We start from the raw sequence: 15,614 nt of genomic DNA on the forward strand, positions 1-15,614 counted from the left end.
GCCACGTAGCGAAAAGAAGAAACGACTGGCGCGCTGTTGTTAACTCGGCTATAATCGCGTAAGCGGTGTCTACGCCAATTAAGAAGAAGAAGTTCTGGTTTATTTGGTTGGTTCAATATTTGATTACATGTGTGAGATAAAATTTTTGAGATATGAGTTATAAAGATCGTTCAAAAATGTGAAAATATCATCTGATCAAATTTGACCCGGACGACCCGTGATAGAAATCGCCAGACGAAAAAAGTGCGTAAAATACAACATCAAAAAATCCTTCTCAAAAATTTTTCCCAGCAAATAGCGGAAATTGCTCGTCGGGGTCGTCCAAAGCTTGATTTTGCGGAATCTTTAGGGAGAACAAAACTGCGGAAAAACTCATCTGACCGAATAGATTATTCCGCTGTTTCTGGTTTGCCCAATAAAGCTCAAATCAAAAACTTTTTGGCATCCGATCTTAATGAAGTAAACTCACCTCATAATGGAGGCTGCCATGGCTAAAAGCCAATATTTACTTATAAGAAACTTCGTGAATAGCCAATTATTTCATCTTCTTCTTAATTGGCGTAGACACCGCTTACGCGATTATAGCCGAGTTAACAACAGCGCGTCATCAAAAGGGGGATTCTCATGCGAGGTTGTTGAAAATTTTTAATTGGTAGTTTTTTTTTACTTGCGTTTCCCAAATACAGCGCACAACCCGATGTAGGGGATATTTCGCCTTCTCACTTTAGCTCGCCTTCAAACGGATGTTCTTAGGCYACCCAGAGGGTACTTGGTCAAAGACCGGAAGTCGTGAGCTGCTTGAGTCATATGTAAACGAATCGTTTCTGGCCACTCCCAAGTGAATGGCGATCAGAGAACTTTCCTCACTTGCGTGAACTTCTACACATGACTCCATCCTCCAGTTATCAAACTATAGTAAATGCAAAAAAAAAGTCATCCACGTAATATATATGTAGATAAAACTCAAGCCGAAATCGATTTTCAAATTTCATTAGACAATACTGCATCGGGTATATTGGAGCTTCAAAATAATGTAATCTTATAAATAACAGGTGACTTGTGTAATAGTAGACAAGCCCACAGATAAAGGTAGAGGGTCGTCGAACGATGGTCTGTGGAACATTTTATTCATATCCCAGATTGGTTTTCGAAATTGCGGGTCTTAAGGATAACATTATCGATATTCATAGTACTAACTATATAAAAGACTTTTTTAGATTTTTGGAGAACATTTCAAAGCGATCTCTCAAGGAAGGAAGTATTTATGACCGCGGCTTCATATAAGAAAACCAAGGAAAAAGTTTTTATTAATTCGGTTAGCAAGTATTGATTATATTTGATCTTGAGTAAACATATAATTAATAATGATTCCTTTAGAAGATTAAAATTCGAATATTTTGGTTAATACAAGAAACCATTTGAGGTGATTAACTTATTCTAAGGTACTTCTGTCGTTTTTTTTGCAAATTTTACTCGAAGTTCTTTTTCGAAAAATGCAATTCTTCTGATAAGAGCCGGATTGCGAAGTTCTTCGAACTCAAAAAATCAAGAAAGCCAGTTCAAAATTTTCTAGAAGAGTTGTTAACAACCCTTTCTCACTCAACACGATTTTCAAGCACATTTTTTTATCCTAAAAAACTTAAAAATCAGCACAATCAAGTTTTCTACGGCTTCGCTAGCCCTAATAAAGACTTAAAGCCGCTCAGTAACATATTTAGAAACCAAAATTTCAAACATAACTGTAAAAGAAATAGACAAATCTCCTTTTTGTTTTTGAACTATTTCAGTTTTTCTATTTAGATCCCAACAAACAATGCTACAAAATACAATGCTGCACAAACACACAAAAGTCCATTTAAGACGCCAAACTTTGCATTCCAACAGGTAAGGCTAAAAGTCTACAGCCGGCCAAAATAATAAATTTTCACGATTGATGCAACAAATTGAAAAGCTTCAGTTATGTGCAATGGCGGCACTCGCCAAGTGTTTAATTTCAAGCGTTCCCTACACACACACAAACATGGATGCAAACATTTTTTTAGTGAACGAAGACTGGACCAAAATAAACCTTTTGAAGTGGTGAGCTGGCATTGTGAGCAAATACGGTTAACTATGTAAGTGTATGTGTGTGTAGTGTGGGGAAAACTTAAAGTCTGGCAATATAAGGCGTAAATTTGTTTTCAACTTTTTTAATTGATTAAATTGCGAAGTTTCCAAAGTTTTGTTTTCACCGATTTTGGAATGCTGCGCTACTAATAAAACACTTTAGCTCTTCCATACGCTCACTCACTTTTACCCCCGTCGCAAGCAAAACAAATAACAGACAAAAGTAATTTTGCCAAAAGTGACAAAATACAAAGGAGAAATTAATGAAAAAATAGGAAAACGAGATAAAAGTGGATTGGGCATGTTTTTGTTTTACCGGCCGAGATATTAAAAACACGCACAAAAGCTCTCTGCAGCGTGAGCATTATCGTGAAAAAGCAATTCATGCCCTTCATTCTCTCATTCACACCTATCCAAGCGTGTAATTAAGTTTAAATTTTATTTGGGGGGAAAAAGGGTACGGTAAACATTTTTTTTTTGTAAGACAATGGCAAAATCAGTTAGAGCGTATTAATAGACTATTGTCTTTGAGGAGAGCCGTCGTGACAATACACCTTTAACTCCTATTCTCTTCTTCAAACACCTTTAGTTCAGCTTGACCACATTTGATTACTTCGACTATAGTATATTGATGACCTTTGTACGGAACCAAATGACTTTATTAGCATCTATTCTGTAAGTATATAGTGAGTTTGCTGGTAATTGCTGCATATTTTTAGGCTTAGTAATGAAAATGGGTAAAATATGATCTTCCGTAAGTATTAACAAGTATTTTAGGTATAGTACAAAGCAACTGATTATTTTCCAATAGCTGGCTTTAGTATTCTGTATCCCGCGTTGTATACGCTTCACTATAGATTGAATTAGCTTAGGTCATGCTGGTCATTTGTCACGCCATACATAGATCTACAGGTCCTAAATAATGCTATATGGACTTGATATCTAATTTTGATACTTTATCTAGTCGCTTGAACTGCGATAAGACGAGTTCTAGATAATACTGGCCAGAAGGTGTTCCAGTGGGTATCAAGCCTATTTCTCTGAAACTATCATTCACATCCAGCTCGAATATGTTGCAAGTAGGTTGTGAACTGATATTAGGCGAACAACCATGTTCCTGAAGCGAATGGTTACTGTTGGTAAAAAGTTTTTTTAAGACAACGTCATTTGAAAACGGTAGTAGCCAGCGTAATCGGCGGCCAAGCCAAAATTGATAGTCAGGCAGCTTTTACTAAGTCTTTGATAGGATTGCTAAGGCCGAACTGTCAACTATTTGACCATTTGATGGTGGTAATCGCCCAGAAGCAACATACTAATATACTTTTGATTGTGCTTAAAACTGATTTTTGGCCAAATAATCGTCATTTGCGAGAAGTTGATTTTCTTCTTACAGTCAAAACAATCGAGTGCTGAAGCGCATCGGGAACTCCAAAAAGTTTACTGAGCTGTTGCTCAAGTGAAACAACATGCTGTGTTGTTGGTTTCGTGGCTTCAAGGATGGTTCGTCGCAAACGCAAGAAGGGCTTGCTTCAGCACCAAGCACCAAGCCATTCAAGAACAACTAAATGCGCTGGGAACGAACTTGGGTTATTTATGACCTCAATACCAGGAGAGACACCATATAAGTCATGTTGCCAAACCTGTTAAAACCTACCTTAAATGGGAAGTCGGAGCCCACACGCTATATTTCCCAGATATTGCACCCTCCGATTATTATGTGTTTCGTTCGATGGCTGACTCAGGAGGAATTCCACTCAAAAAATGGCCTGATTCTTGGATGGCATTACAAGATGAATAGTTTCACCGTACTGGTATTTGAGCTTTGTCAGAACGAACCGAAAGAATTTGTGACTAGATATCGGTCATACTTCGAATACTTTCGATGTAGTAGGTGGACAAGATTTACGATTTAACCACGGTTCTATAGATTCATGAAAATGTTGCTCCGGAATCATAAAGCTTGCTCCGGAATCATTAGATTGATATTTAAGCCATTTGGTGCCCTCAATGAAACTACTAATTTCCATTATGCTGTTTGCTTATCTGATGAATTTCAAAAATTCGATTTCCGATTTGTGATAGAGCTGGGCAGTCACATACAAAAGAAAAAACTAAAGCTCCTTTCGAGTTTGCAGCTATGACAAGCCATTTTTAACGCATGTTATCCAAATGTCCAATGCCACCGGTAGCTGTAAGACTGTGTATACTTTTCCTGCATTTGGTTGTAGATTTCCATTTATTTTACTCAAATCTTTTCAAAGGTCGATGGTCAACAAGAAAAAAATTATGTCGTATATTTGGTGCATTAGGTTTTGAGATTCTTTAATTTGTTTGAAGAAATTCATTGAAAAGTCTTTATAATTTAAAATATACTCAAACAATTTGCACTATCCCCAGTTGTCTTATGAAAACGCGTATGCACAAGATATAAAAATTCGACTACCCATGTCAAACTGTTATTTTTGTTCAGTATTTTTTGGCATTTCATCATGGAAAGACTTCCGCCTAAACAACGTTTACAAACCGTTCAACTTTATTAATAAAATTCAAAGTTGGGGCACACGCAACTTGTCATAATTCATAGTAAATTCATAAAATCACAAATTTTTATTACAAAAATTAGTCGTTTTACGTTTATTAGACTATATGAAACAACTAATTCTGTAAAAAAATATGGGGCGTTTCGCTGAATATTCAATATTCGATCGAATAGACTAAGTTCTGCACGCAGTGAAAAAAATATAGCAGCCATAGCTGAGAGTGTCCACGAAAACGGTGGAGAGTCGATTTGGCGCCGTTCGCAGCAACTCGGATTTACGTGTGTAATACTTGGTGTATGTTACGTCGAGATCATAAATTGAAAGCATACGAATACTGATTGTGCAAGAACTGACGCCGATCGACCTTCCCAAGCGACATCGATTCGGTGTATGGGCACTTGAAAAGTTCCAAGAAGATCCGACGTTTTCGAAGCAAATTTTGTTCAGTGATGAACAACATGAACAGTTTTAAGAGCTGTCATTTTATCCAGAACAAATAACGGTTTGATGAGGTTTGTGGGACGGTGGAATCATCGATCCATATTTTTTCAAAAATAATGCCGGCTAGAACGCAATAGTCAATAATAACCGACTATTTGGTGAGCAGATAATTTCATATTTTGGACTGGTCTATTGTAAAGTCTAAAGGACAATCCCCCACTTCGATTCAGGCCTTGAAGAAAAACATCACGCGTGCCATTCGCCAGTTACCGTCGAAATGCTCGACGGAGTCATCGAAAATTGGACTCAATGAATGTACCAACTGAGACGTAGCCAACAGTTGAAAGAGATAATCTTCAAAAAATAAATGAGAGAATGTTCATTCGAATGATAATAAATATTTCCCATTAAGTTTAAAGTTTGTGTTTTTTTCTTTAAAAAACGAGGAAACCTCGAAATGAATCACTATAATTCTGTATTTGCACTACTTTTAGCCTTTTATATTATTTGCATAATATTTATTATATTAAAAGTAGTGAGTTGCTGTAGTAAAAAAATGTTCTCGATTTACAAACAAAGAAAAAACCCTGAATTAACTAAAATCCAGGTTTATCGTTGTTGATTTTTGTTTTTTTTTTAATTTTTTGACAATTTTGAAATGAACTGATTGGCCTCATTTTGTTTGAATAATACTTTACAAAATATATCTTTGCTGTAGGTCAGTCTCAAAAACAGCTGCATTTTTATGGCGCCGCTGATAACACGACGGCTCACACACGTACATACTCACTTATCATTTGACTTATTATATTTATAAATAAGAAATTTATTAATTACTTAAAAAATGTGCATATATGTATGTAATGAAGAACATCTCACAAAATTTAAGTATATAAAGCAAAACTGTTCTAGCTAAGTAATTATTCCCACTTAACGGTACAGAGAACTAGTTAGTTGAAGATGGCTTCTACAGTATTGCGCGTTTTCCTGTTGATGGCAATTGCCATGGTAAGATGATAAAGGATATTTTTATGAATTGAATCTTAATGAAAAAATTAATATTAAATCTATTTCCCACTCACTTTTCTAGCCGCTAATTTTTGCCAACGTAAGTATTATAAACAAGCTTCTGAAACATTTCTTAACATACTATTTGTTCTCAGCCCCCTTTGCCATGGGGAATACCAGGCATTAAACCTGAGGCCTCTTCCACCACTCTAGCACCAACTACTAGACAGGCTCCAACTAGAGGCACTTGTCCCGAGCCCAATGAAGAATTATTGGCGGTAAGTATATTGAAGGAAACCAACTCACAAAATATAAGGAATTATGAGTTTAACATCGAAATTATAGGAATATTTTTTCCGTTATTTTATAAATATCAGATAGCTATGAGAGTTCTAATCTCTCTCAACCATATACAAATAGTTGTGCCCAAACTGTACTTAGCCGAACATAAATTTAAGGAAATTTCGGTACAAAGATCAGACGAATATTTCGTTTTATGAGAAATTGCTAATAATTAAAAAAAAAATCAGAATTTTTATTTAATATCACACAGTGATATTCCGCATAAGTTATTTCATGAAAAATTTAAAAATATTGTACCAGCTTTAGAAAACAATTGAGAGAAAATATAGATCTCAGAATTTTTTTTTGATGTGGCAACACTCAATGTATTTTTCATCAAAACTTTAAAGTGTTCCCTTATAATTCACAGTGCATCCGTCAATGGCCTTGCCAATACCTTTTACGTCTCGATTTACGGTGAGTAGCAAGCGATGAGCAGTTATTTTTGAAAAGTGCTTAAATTTTCATAATTCAAAATTTCATTTTACATAATCTAATGCCAAAAACTCGTAATTATGCAGCTGCCTCCTCAATTTGAATGGCCTTCCACTAATTGGCAATGCCTTGGGTGGTCTTCTGGGTGGAGGTGGTGGCCAATCACCAACCCAACAGCCAGCGCTTGGCGGCGGCGGTGGCGGCATCTTAGGCGGTTCCGGTGGTGGTCTACTTGGTGGCCCCGGTGGTCTACTCGGTGGACTTTTGGGATAATTTCGCAGCGGATTGCGTATATTTTAATTTAAGGTTCTACTACATGGAACACCGTAAAAAAAAACTGTATCCATGTATCTATATATGTATATATATATATATCTGCATATGTTTTTGAAAATAATAAAACTGCATATTAATTGCCTGTGTATATAAAATGTTATGTGTGTTCAGCTTTAATGACTTCACTGGGTGTATGGCATAAAACCATTTTCAATTCGACATTGGCGTTAAAATTTTAAAATTAAACCGAAATATTCGAGGTTTGCGTGAATATATGTGTGCTATACAGACTAGCAAGTTGTTTCGCTATGAGTGGACCATATGCTGGCATGCCATTTTTAACTCGCTTTGCATATGCAACACATACATACATACATTTGTATAGCAATACCACGAAGCGACACCCACTGCGTGTGCGTCGTTGATTGCCGGCGTTGGTGGCTCTCTAATTAAAGTTTACACTGCGTCAGCCATTACGAAAGGATCAAAAAGTGATAATCATATCAGTGCGACGAAAATGGCAACGTCGGTTGGCAGGTGGCGCTGAAGTGGTTTCCAATATTCGACTATCACCATTAAGACCGTTGCGAATTTTCGGTTAATTTGGCAAAATAACGAAAATGTTACACCAAAATGTGGAGAGAACTTGCTGAATATAATATCGAGGAGGGAAACTTTTAGTAGTGGCAATTGTAGGTCTTGGAGTAGGTACTCCAATATTGTGAGCTGCTATTCTTATTACAAGAGTTGCAATTTCAATCTACAAAATAGGTCATCATTTTTGCTCGGATTAATTGAAAATACTTCTTTAGTGCTTAAGGACAGTCCGATAACTACTTAGCCTCACGACCCTATGAAGCCACTGTTGAAGAAAAATCAGTTTTCGTAAAGTTCATTCACGTAGACGACTGCTGCGAATTTTATATTTTTGTATACGTATTTTAGAAAAGTTAAAAGCGCTTGCTTTAACGAGTTTCAACGTGGTCACATACGACGTTTTGATTAGCCACGCCCTGGGCCTCAAAAACGGTTACCATTGAGTATAATGAACACCAAAATCCACGATTTCGTATTAACAAATCGCCAATAAAAGCTTCGCGAGATGGCTGTAGACCATCCGTAAGCATCTCAAACGAACCGAGGCATGAGAACCCTGAGCCGACAATCAGCTGTCATTTGCGCTCACTCTGGACAACAAGCAGAACCGTGAGACTACTTCACAGCTGGGATTTATGCCGTTTAATTTCAATTCGAAGGAGCTTTTTCATCGTTTCGAGACTTTCGATGAAGTTTAGATCGAAAGATAGATCCATTTCGAGATTCCCCACTTTTTAAGAAAAAAACACAGAAACTTCAAATTAAAAGGGGAAATGTTTATTATCATTCGAAAGAACATTCTTTATCTCTTTCAAATGTTGTCCGCGGGTCTCAGATGGTCCACAAACAAGACCAAACCGTTGATTTTTCTGGATTAAATGGCAGCACTTAAATCTCTTCAGATTACTCTTCGTCCCTAATGCGGCTATTGTAAGCGTTTCCATACCCACTGAGCCAGAAATGAACCTCATCGCTAAATAAAATTTGGCTTGAAAACATCGGATCTTCTTGGAACTTTTCAAGAGCCCATAAAGCAAAGCGATGTCTCTTGGAAAGGTCAAACGCCTTCAGTCTTGGACAAGCTGTATTTTGTACGCTTTTTATTTAAAATCTCGGCTTTAAATGCGCCAAGTCATACATACATATACATACGTCAATCCGAGTTGCGCCGATCATTGTGTGTCGTGTACATTCTCAGCTCAGCTAGATGAGTTTCATCGGCACTTTCTTTATATTTTGTTTCATTAAAATTGCAATATTTAAGATTGAAATTTCATCTAATTTGTATGTACATATTTTTGTCTTGTGTTTCTGTTAAACTATTTATAAATATTCCACAAATTTTTACACCCCTGAAACTCATTCATCGTTTTTGCATTAAATTTAAAATTTGCTGCAATCAAATATAATATTTTCTCGGAAGTGACTTTTTCCAAGTGAACGCTTTGTGACCACCACACATGTCCGCCATATCGAAGTAAGTATTTCCTTTGCCATTGTCACGTGACCGGTAGCAGGTAAATCAAAAGATATTTTCACACGTTTCCACGTACTTCTGCCTCGTCCCCTATCGAATGCGGTATTTATCTATCTTAAAAATATGTACATACATATGTTCGTATACTCGTACGTTATATGAATCTGTGTGACTTGTAGCTATTTCTTAATGCAAAAGCAAACCAACCGTTATCTACATATGTCACAAACTGCTTTAGAAAAGTATGTGTGTGAACTGACACATTGTTACCTGAGCTTACGTTCCATTCCCAAGGTTTATCTACGACTCTATAATAGGAGGTTCCATATTGAAAAACGAGAGGAGACTACGAATTTCGGCCCAAGCCTTTCAAAGTTCAATACGCTACAGAATTTCTTTTATTATTCCATTTTCTGTCTTTCTTTGTGGGTTCACATTTTCATACCACATGTGTGTTCACTTATTTACGTACATATATATTTGATTCACTCGTGCGTGTAAAATTTCCAATCCGTTCCAAGAAAATTATATAGTTACTTCAATTCAGCAACAGCATGGTTTTAAAAATAAATGAAATTGAAGTTTTTAAACTTAAATGCACATATTTTTAGTTTAATAAGAAACGCAACGCTGTATGGGTTAAGCAATGTTTTAGCTAGATCTTAATCTTTGTAAATTTATACTTAATAAACCGAGCAGGAGGGGAATGGTGGCATGACTATAAGTTCACACAAGTGAGGAAAGTTCACTGCACGCCATTCACTTGGATGTGGTCAGAAATGATTATTGGGCATATGACTCAGGCTGCTCAAGACTTCTGTTCTTAGACCAATTATCCTCTAGGTAGCCAAAAAAAAAATCCGTTTGAAATCGAGCTAAAGTGAGAAAGCGAAACATCCCTCCCCAGTGTTGTGAGCTGGGTTTGAAACCCGCCACTTAAAAAAAGAACCCCTAATGAAAAGAGACCTCGAGCCTGGCTAAATTTGGAATCTCCGAATGGCGCCAAACAGAATAAAGAAGAGAAACGAGATCTTGGCTCTGATTTTATAAGGTGAGTACTTGGGCATCTATTCCAATCATCACAACAGGTCAATTGAAAATTCCCTGGCATCACCCATAAATAGCGCTACTAGAATTAAATCCGTATGATTTATTGTTAACTTTGACCTTCAAAAGGCGTGTGTATAATAAATTTGAAAGCTGTCGGATTACTAGTTTGTGAATTATATCAATCTGTGTGAAACAACTTTTGTTATTGTGAAAAATATTGATAAAAAGGAACTTCGCGTTTGATAAAATATTGTTTTGTAAAGAAAAAGAAGTTGAGGCAAAAACTTAGCTTGATGACGAGTTTCTAGACACTACCCCAGGAAAATCAACTTTCAAGGATTAGTATGCGAAGTTTAAACGTGGTGAAATTAGCACCGAAGACGGTCAATGCAGTGGACGTCCAAAAGAGGTTAATTCTCTAGGGTCTACAATTGCTGGACGTTTTATGAAAATCTGTTATCTATTCAAAGGTGACCTAGTTAAGAAACTTTTTCCTTTATATCTATCAGGATTTGTTTCTTCAACTAAGTCTTATACAGTTACAATGGCTGCCATGGTCCACTTTAAATACTGAAAAGGGTATATACTATAATATTTTAAACGAAGTTTGTTTGGGAAAATTTGGAGACCCTGTATGGCAAAAATCAACGGCGTAGCAAGCCATTACCTGATATATATCTGTTGGTATATACTCTCTGTGTGTCTGTGAATACCTGAAAGTTATTTTCTGCTGCTTATTTCTCGAAACCGACTAAAGAGCTGCCGTACAAACTGATCGATCAAATAGCATTAACTTTTTTATTATACTTTATGGACACAAGCGGCGATCTAAAGAGAGGATCAGCCTTTTTAAGCAAAAATTTACGTGAAACTCTTGTACTTGGACATGTGAGTGACTTGAAGGAACTCTACGTAAAACTCTGAAACTCTGCTTCCAAAATTGAAACTGTGGACAGGAACTCATAGTCACTCTATACAATGAACTCATTGACCCCAGCATGCCTGGTATTTTAAACGATTCCTCTACACGACATAGACGTAAAGTGAAAATTTGCTCTACCGCAGATCCTTAGCATACAAAACATATATATAGATTGCCTCGAATAATACCTTAAGCAGTGCCGAAGTTAAAAGAAATACAGAATACAACAAAAAAATGTAACTACTCACAAATTCATATTAGAAAAACGAAGTGGTCTAATTAATTCATTTTATTGCACATTGTCAGAAAGGACAAGTATTGCCAAACTAGTACATTTCAATTGTTTTTTATACACCTAACAATCCCTTGTAGCCTTTTAATGTCTCAATTTGGTATTTTAGTAATGCATACGAGTATATGGTATAATAGATATTTGCTCAATCCCCTAGACATATTGTAACTTTCGGCAATTGCATAGCCATTTTATGATGCGAGCATTACGCTCAACAATTGATGGTGGCTCCGAGGGTCGATATGGTTGTGTGGTTTGGGGTTGTGTTTCGGTGCTATCCGGAAGACGCATTGAATCCACAGTACTCACATCTGAGAAGAACACGGTACTAGAACATTCCGAATCTGTATCGGCACTCTTACGTCGCCTGGGTACACTATAGATCTCATGGAATTTTTCATCATTCAAGCCGAGACGATCGAAAAACTTTTCGAGCTCCTCAAAATTACCGTCCGTACCAGGTGGCATGTCGAGAGAGACCGATTGCTCGCGTTCATTTGATTTCGGGCCACTATTCATCATATCAACCGCCAGTGTTGATGATGATTGCGTAAGAGGTTCGACATAGTTTTTGCCAGGCGATGTATAAGTGTCTGTGGAAAAACATTTGGGAAAAAAGTATGTATGCTGATCCATTTCGCTGTGATAGGGCTCGACGCGTTCCACACTCTGCGCCGCAATGCTGCTGGGAAGCGACGGCGCATTTGGCAGTGAAATACGATTACGACTTTTGAAGCGTATACAACGTTGTCGTTTGAATTGTATAGGCGGTGGACTAATGTCTTCAATTGACGGTGCCGAGCCGGGGCTCTGAGCGGCCGAGCTCTTTGGTGATTTCAAGCTACCGCTACTGTATACAGAAGTACTAAAGAGCTGTTGTTGTTCCTGTTCACGATTTTGCGATTGCTGTTGTTGATGATGTAGTTGCAAAGTTTGGAAGCTGGGTATATTTGAGAAACGTGTCTCTTCCATATCATAATGCGGCACTGAGGGTGAAGGTGGTGTATAGTCATCCTGAAAGGCTTCCGGCACTTCGGGTGTCGGAAAATTGAAAAAATAATCATCTGACTCGAAGCGTACGCCACCTTTACAGCGGCATTCAGCACAATCACCAATGCTGGAGCGCAAATACGTAGGCGAAGCATAAGCGATGCCGGCGCCATTTGAATTCGCGCTATGCTGTGTCGATGAACCAGAGTCACGACGGTACTCCATGGGTGTGGGTATGGTATTAAGACAACAATTCTTGCTACTAGCCTGTGCGTAAATATCACGATCAATACTGTCACGTTGCTGGCGATAACAAGGTTCACTGCGATGCGTATAATGACCCGATGAACCGCCCGAGTCGCGATTGAGCGAGGACTCGCCGGCCGATTTGATTGAACGATTACCCCGACTGCAGCAGCTGAGGATTTCACTGTGCGGTGAATGACGACTTATTTGCGAGTGTAGATCAGGTAATGACTTATGGCTATTGATATTATACTGTGAGTTCGGATCGGTGGCCATTTCATGGGAGTGTGAATGTGAGCGCTGATAATTGTAACTAACAAAAAATTACAATCAAAGCTGTTATGTAACGCGCAAACAATTGAAAGCTCCACATATTCACTTACCGGGTGCGTGATTCATTTTTGCCGGAATCGGCTGCATACTCTGCTGGTGGACTAATGGGCCGATAGTTCTCGGTTAGCACTAGTGGCTCATCGCCACTGCTATTCTCAGCACCATAACTATAGATATTATCAAATGATTGTGGCGATAGGAATGAGGGCGGTGGCAGTCGTATGCCCGTATCGTCATCATTCGAGAAACTGACGGAAGTTAGCTGTAAGTTGTAGGAAGTATAAGTTAGTAACAAGCCTACGTGGTTATACAAAAACCGATTCACCTCTTTACCGCCGAGACCACCGCGTCCACTGCTCTTATTCGAGAATTCCATTTTGCGCAGTAGATCGCTGCGATAACTGCGACCCAAACCGCCAGCTGTGCGTTCCCTTGCTATTTCGCCAGCATTACCCCTCTCCAACAACATACGTACCTTATTCTGCAACAGACTACTCGAGGTAGGCGCGCTGTGGCGAGCCGTACTACCCATATGCGCATGATAATCATGGTGATGATGATGATGTTGATAGGCATTGGAGCGACTACTTTGATGTAGTGCTGACGCTGAAGTATTCGGTACACTAAAACGATGTTCGGCGCGCGTATCACGTGTATCCACCAGCTCAGAGGAATAACATGGCGGTTTATAGCGGCTAACACCGCCCAAATCATCACGTGCATCCATGCTGCTGCGTCCACGTTTACCCACGCTGGCGATGGTGGCAGCGCGATAACTAGATTGATGTAATCTCTCCATAACCGTATCGGATTTAATGAAAAACGGTTTCGTTTCGGCCAATAACTCCACAGCCGATTTGCGTTTATTATGATGCCGCCCACCACGATAGAGACTCGGATGACCCCAATAGTTGCGGCAAGGATCGGTGGCCACCGTTGCCTGACCACCTGTATAGGAATGTTGATGTAAACTAACAACACCACCACCGCCACCACCCGTACCAGCGTTTGCAATAGCACCATTGCCGCCACCAACCGACAAATAGTTCACAGGTGGCAGAGTGGAATTGAAGGATTGCGACTGGTGAGCGGTGAGTGCAAGTGAATTGCTGAGCGTGCCGACATTGCCACATACCCCCACACCGCGGTCTACACTACCGACTCCGACGCCATACAAGTGATGATGCTTGCTGAGCGACGCATTCGACCGCGACGAATATTTTGGCATTTTATTGGTGGTGGCGTACATAGGCGTGGATGTTGGATGCTGTGTACGATGCGCTAAACTGGCACAGGATATATTACTGCCATGATGCTGACGCGGACTTGAGCTGCCACAACCGTGCACCACTGCAGCCATTTGCTGGATGTGAAACCACTTTTGTTATTGCAAAGGCGCTGTTAGAAGAAAATTGAAAATTTTAAATTTACAATTTACAATTTTTTTTTTTCACATAAAAAAAATATTGCTAATTGGCACAAAATTTCCAATGGAATATGTTGCGTCGAATGTCCTTATAATTTGTGGCCTTTACCAGTGCTCGGCGAGACCTTGCAATGGAAAAGCTCGGTAGCACAGCAACAAATAACCGCATTTAAGGGAGGCCAAGCAGCTTAGCAGTGACATGCGCAGCAGCGAGAGCGGCTTGAGATACTGAAATGTTGCTTTTTTCATGTGAAGGAATTTAATTTGCCATGCTATTTATTTGCCGAAAATTCCTGCACAACTTTTTCACTTGTTAGCACCCATTACTAATTATATTTATATATATTTTTTTTAATTTTTATTAATTGGAAAATTCACTTTCTGTTGCATGTACTTTGTATTAGCGTTTGCATGTATGTAAGTCTATAATATATAGCGTTCAATTTATGTGCTTACCTGTTATTCAACTTAATATTTATTGCACAAAATATATACAATTCATAAAAATATTTTTTGGTCTTTCACTCATTTCGTTTGTAATATTAACTGCTTTCTACGCTGTTTCTACATAGTATATATGTCTTTGTGGTAATTTATTTACATAAATTTGCAATAATTTGCACTTCTTCTTAACCGTTAACTGCGTTTATCTGCACTGCCTTATTTTGTCTACTGACAACATTTATACAATAAATTTTGGACCAGCTTTTCATGTTGAGCAAGAGAGCCAGTCATATAGGCAGCCCGTAAGTTTGTTAAGGTTTTGGAAAACTTTGCTGTTAAAAGCTCCGTAGGGCTTACGCCTTGCCTAACTCTCACATAAATGTGTTTGTGGCTATGCCATATTTAAACAACACTCTAAGAATTGTCATTGTCCGTTAGTTCGCTTCTTAAACAAAAATCAGGTTTATAATAAATGATTTAAATTCTCCCTAAAACTTTAATAATTATCTACCATAAAGATTTTTGGTATTTTATAGAGGCGTATTCTTAAGTGAAGCAAGAGACCACTTGTCTATGACTTACCGATCTAAACGGGGTTGGATCTATACCCCGACATATCCAATATATGTCCAGCATGCAATGAGTCTCCGCATGATACTGGCCACCGCTTTGCATGTGCCACCAAACCC

At 38.3% G+C, this 15,614-nt stretch overlaps 2 protein-coding genes across 2 annotated transcripts; one reads left to right on the top strand and one right to left on the bottom strand.

Moving 5' to 3' along the window:
* Nucleotides 1-6,021: 6,021 nt before the first annotated feature.
* On the top strand, nucleotides 6,022-7,155 carry LOC108968997 (DNA topoisomerase 3-alpha). Its single transcript, XM_018933434.1, has 5 exons — nucleotides 6,022-6,095; nucleotides 6,178-6,195; nucleotides 6,251-6,373; nucleotides 6,808-6,854; nucleotides 6,959-7,155. Exons 1-5 carry the CDS (start codon nucleotides 6,048-6,050, stop codon nucleotides 7,143-7,145), a joined length of 423 nt encoding a protein of 140 aa, XP_018788979.1. The 5' UTR covers nucleotides 6,022-6,047; the 3' UTR covers nucleotides 7,146-7,155.
* A 4,365-nt stretch (nucleotides 7,156-11,520) lies between these two features.
* Nucleotides 11,521-15,120, bottom strand: LOC108968901. Its single transcript, XM_018933248.1, has 4 exons — nucleotides 14,938-15,120; nucleotides 13,381-14,453; nucleotides 13,106-13,317; nucleotides 11,521-13,035 (listed from the first exon to the last, which is right to left on the bottom strand). Exons 2-4 carry the CDS (start codon nucleotides 14,413-14,415, stop codon nucleotides 11,640-11,642), a joined length of 2,643 nt encoding a protein of 880 aa, XP_018788793.1. The 5' UTR covers nucleotides 14,416-14,453; nucleotides 14,938-15,120; the 3' UTR covers nucleotides 11,521-11,639.
* Between the last annotated feature and the right edge of the window lie 494 nt (nucleotides 15,121-15,614).

This window comes from Bactrocera latifrons, unplaced genomic scaffold (assembly GCF_001853355.1).
Source record: "Bactrocera latifrons isolate USDA-ARS-PBARC rearing strain unplaced genomic scaffold, ASM185335v1 scaffold_104, whole genome shotgun sequence".
Classification (NCBI taxonomy): domain Eukaryota; kingdom Metazoa; phylum Arthropoda; class Insecta; order Diptera; family Tephritidae; genus Bactrocera; species Bactrocera latifrons.

What these genes read in the sequence shown, in the direction of transcription:
- LOC108968997 (XM_018933434.1), top strand. Translation starts at nt 6,048, where the DNA reads ATGGCTTCTACAGTATTGCGCGTTTTCCTGTTGATGGCAATTGCCATG. An exon ending in CCAATGAAGAATTATTGGCG is followed by an intron (nt 6,374 to 6,807) that starts GTAAGTATATTG and finishes TATAATTCACAG; the next exon opens with TGCATCCGTCAATGGCCTTG. An exon ending in CTTTTACGTCTCGATTTACG is followed by an intron (nt 6,855 to 6,958) that starts GTGAGTAGCAAG and finishes GTAATTATGCAG; the next exon opens with CTGCCTCCTCAATTTGAATG.
- LOC108968901 (XM_018933248.1), bottom strand. Translation starts at nt 14,415, where the DNA reads ATGGCTGCAGTGGTGCACGGTTGTGGCAGCTCAAGTCCGCGTCAGCAT. An exon ending in GTGGTCTCGGCGGTAAAGAG is followed by an intron (nt 13,318 to 13,380) that starts GTGAATCGGTTT and finishes TACAACTTACAG; the next exon opens with CTAACTTCCGTCAGTTTCTC. An exon ending in AAAAATGAATCACGCACCCG is followed by an intron (nt 13,036 to 13,105) that starts GTAAGTGAATAT and finishes ATTTTTTGTTAG; the next exon opens with TTACAATTATCAGCGCTCAC.